Source organism: Aegilops tauschii, chromosome 6 (genome assembly GCF_002575655.3).
Source record: "Aegilops tauschii subsp. strangulata cultivar AL8/78 chromosome 6, Aet v6.0, whole genome shotgun sequence".
NCBI classification, from domain to species: domain Eukaryota; kingdom Viridiplantae; phylum Streptophyta; class Magnoliopsida; order Poales; family Poaceae; genus Aegilops; species Aegilops tauschii.
In genome coordinates this window covers 494390257-494393343 of record NC_053040.3, presented here as the reverse complement: position 1 = coordinate 494393343, position 3087 = coordinate 494390257, and the positions used below count along the sequence as shown (strand labels likewise).

Here is a 3087-nt window from a genome sequence, read left to right as displayed (position 1 = left end):
TAAAGCACCAAGAGATGAATTGTGATAATAAAGAAGTGGTACAAACTGCATCTGGTAACTGAAGTTTAATGCCCACCTACAGGGGAGGCGACAACAAAGCTCCCAGTAGTATGAAATGCAAATACCTTATATGAGAAAAGATCTATCTTGTGTCCTGAACCAAAGGAACTGCTAGAGTCAAGCGGCCACAAGCACATGAAGAAACACGAACATCTAATAGATTTCAAGTGAAAGAAGAGAGCAATAACTTATCACCCGCTTACAGGCGACAACATACTGTCCCAAGCGGGTGGTGAGTTACGCTTTCATCTCGGCGAGCGCGAGCTGGAAGGCGTCCGCCTCAACCTTCTCCCACTCCTCCTTGGCATCACCCTTGGCGGCCTTCTTCATCGCCATGCCGAGCTCCTTGGCATGCTTCACCTTCCTGCTCTTCACCAACCCTTGGATCAGACCCTTGACAGCCTGGAACGGCGGCGCCCACTTCTTGGCCAGGCACTCCTTGCACAACTCCAGGGCAGGGACAAACGCGTTGCTTTCGACCAGCGCCTCGATCAACATGATATAGGTCTCGAAGTTGGGCGACACACCTTTCCCGTTGTGTCTGGGCACCTCCGGCATCCTCTTGAACAGCGCCACCGCAGCGCCCACCTCTCCCTCCTTGCAGAGCCCGCCGATGACAGTGTTGAAGCACTCCCGGTTAGGTGGGACGCGGTTGGCGCCCATGGCGTCCAGCAGCTCCTCGGCCTTGAAGCTCCTGCCCTTGGCGCAGAGGGCGGACATTCGGAGCTTGTAGGTGGTGACGTTGGGCTTGAGCCGCCTCTTGCCGCCAGTGACCTCCTTGAGCAGCAGGTCGAACGCGGCATGGTCACCTGTCTTGAGGTACCCCTTGAGCATCTCGTTGCAGGAGACTATGTCCGGCTGCACGCCGGCCTTGTCGGGCATTCCGTCGAACACCTGGCGGGCGCCGGCGACGTCCCCCGTGGCGACCATGCACTTGAGGAGCACGTTGTGGGACACGACGCCCGGCGTGATGGAGAGCTCGGCTGGGAGGTCGCGGAAGGCCTCGATGGCGCGGGCGGGCTGGCCGGCGTAGTGGTAGGCGCCGAGGAGGGCGGAGAGGGCGCGGTCGGAGGGGGGCACGACGAGGCGGAAGGTGGAGAGGGAGTGGGTGGGCATGCCGGCGGCGGCGTAGAGCGCGATGAGGCGGATGAGGAAGCCCTCGGAGGGGTGCGGCGCCGGGAGGGCGGTGAGGGAGGCGGAGAGCACGGAGGAGACGAGGTCGGGGCGGGCGGCGGCGGTGAGGCGGGAGACGGCGAGGGAGAAGATGGAGCGGTCGCCGAGGAAGGGCGGGTGCGGGATGCCTTTCAGGAAGAGGGCGGCGAGCTCGTCGGGCGGCGTGGCGGCGCTGCGGATGGAGTTCTTGATGCGGACGAGCTCGGCGGGGCTGATGGTGGGGGCGGTGGAGGACTGGGCCTGCGTGGAGAGGAGGCGCACGAGGGCCTGGCGGCGGAGGAGGAGCGCCGGTGCCGGCGCGAGGGCCCGGCGGAGAGCGGCGGCGGCGGCGGCCATCGGGGAAGGGTTTGGGGGTGGGGGAGGGGACGCGAGATCAGGGCAATGGGTTTTGCTTGGCGAGGCCACTGGTATAAGAGGAGTGAGCAGAGGAATGATCTCGTCCGTTCACCTTGTGATCCAACGGCTGTTCCGATTTCGACATTTCTCTTCAAATCGAAAACTCAATAAATCTGCAAAGCTTGCAAAAAAGGATGCCAACTGAAAGAAGCAGAGGTTTCGCAATTCGATTACATAAACCCTAAGTATAAAACCGGATATTTAACCCCCTACAGTCTCGACAAACACCGTCAGCAACCCATTTACGCGGTTGGTTTATTGTAGGAAGGCGAACTGTGGCGTGCAAGGACTTAGATTTGCCGTTCAGCGATGACCTCCCGCACGGCCTAGCCAGCCTCCACCACCTCGTTGGGAATCCAACGCGTAGGGGGCTACGGCAAGTGTGTCGGTGTGAGCGTGATGGTATGTGGTGGATGGGTGTCCATGATGGCACCGGGTGAAGGCAGGTGGGCCACGCCAACTTGAGTAGGGGACACATGGATCTGCGCTACTAGAGATCAGAGTGAGAGATGGTTCGTGCCATCTGGTTCACGGACCTATGTGACATCGACGCATACAATGTCGGTTGTTCAACAAAACAATTACCAACCTCTTTAATTCGCAGGATTTTCAAAACACGGGAACAGAAAAAATGTAGGATATAGTGAAATGTTACCTTGAATACTGCAAGGTTATAAGGATGTTTGATCAATTATGCACACAAAGAACTAAGATTCTTTCAAAGATGTTGGCGTGGATGAAAATCTCTTATGGAATCTAGTGCAACTGAATTCTAAGGAAAAAAAAACTATGGTTTGCGATCCTACGAATCAAACCACCCATGGAGATTTTTTTCCTTAGAACAGGAATCCTCCAAAATTCTTTTTAGAATCCCCTTAATCCAAGAAGCCCTAATACTTAGACTAGAGCTAATGGTGATTTGTTGAGCTTGGTAATGTCGAGGGGTGAAACACCGAAAGTGCTCTTTTGATCCCGAGCTCACATACTCCCTCGTCAACAGTTAATTTGAAAAATAGTAAAAAGAAAATCAAAAAATTCTGATTTTTTTGGTGATAAACATTGATGAATGCTTTCATTGCGTGCACATATTTGTGATAAAATGATGTTTGTGGAAATTGGGCATAAAAAACAAAATCGTTGCTCCAAAATGCTTCGAACAATAGTCTTTTTGAATCATCAATTTTGTTTTTTTCCCACATTTCCACAAATGTCATTTCCTCACAACTTTTTGTGGGCCATGAAAACATTCCTCAATGTTTATAAAAATATCAGATTTTTTGATTTTTTTTTTACTTTTTTCGATTTTACTATTCACGAGGGAGCATGTGAGCTCGGGCACAAAAACTCCACGTCCGGTCAAACACACGGTTTTGTGTGGTAGAATTATTCTTTGCTTCCAAGACTATATTTTTCGACCCTCTCATTTTCCTCTTCTATCACTAGGCAGGTAGGGCAAAC

General features: G+C 53.1%; 1 protein-coding gene across 1 annotated transcript; it reads right to left on the bottom strand.

The window, feature by feature from the left end:
* LOC109787308 (uncharacterized) lies at window positions 1–1610 on the bottom strand. Its single transcript, XM_020345870.4, has one exon. The coding sequence runs from the start codon at window positions 1567–1569 to the stop codon at window positions 298–300; it is 1272 nt and encodes a 423-aa protein (XP_020201459.1). The 5' UTR covers window positions 1570–1610; the 3' UTR covers window positions 1–297.
* Between the last annotated feature and the right edge of the window lie 1477 nt (window positions 1611–3087).

Bases quoted from the DNA above. Each gene is read 5' to 3' on its own strand.
- LOC109787308 (XM_020345870.4), bottom strand. From the start codon at position 1,569: ATGGCCGCCGCCGCCGCCGCTCTCCGCCGGGCCCTCGCGCCGGCACCG.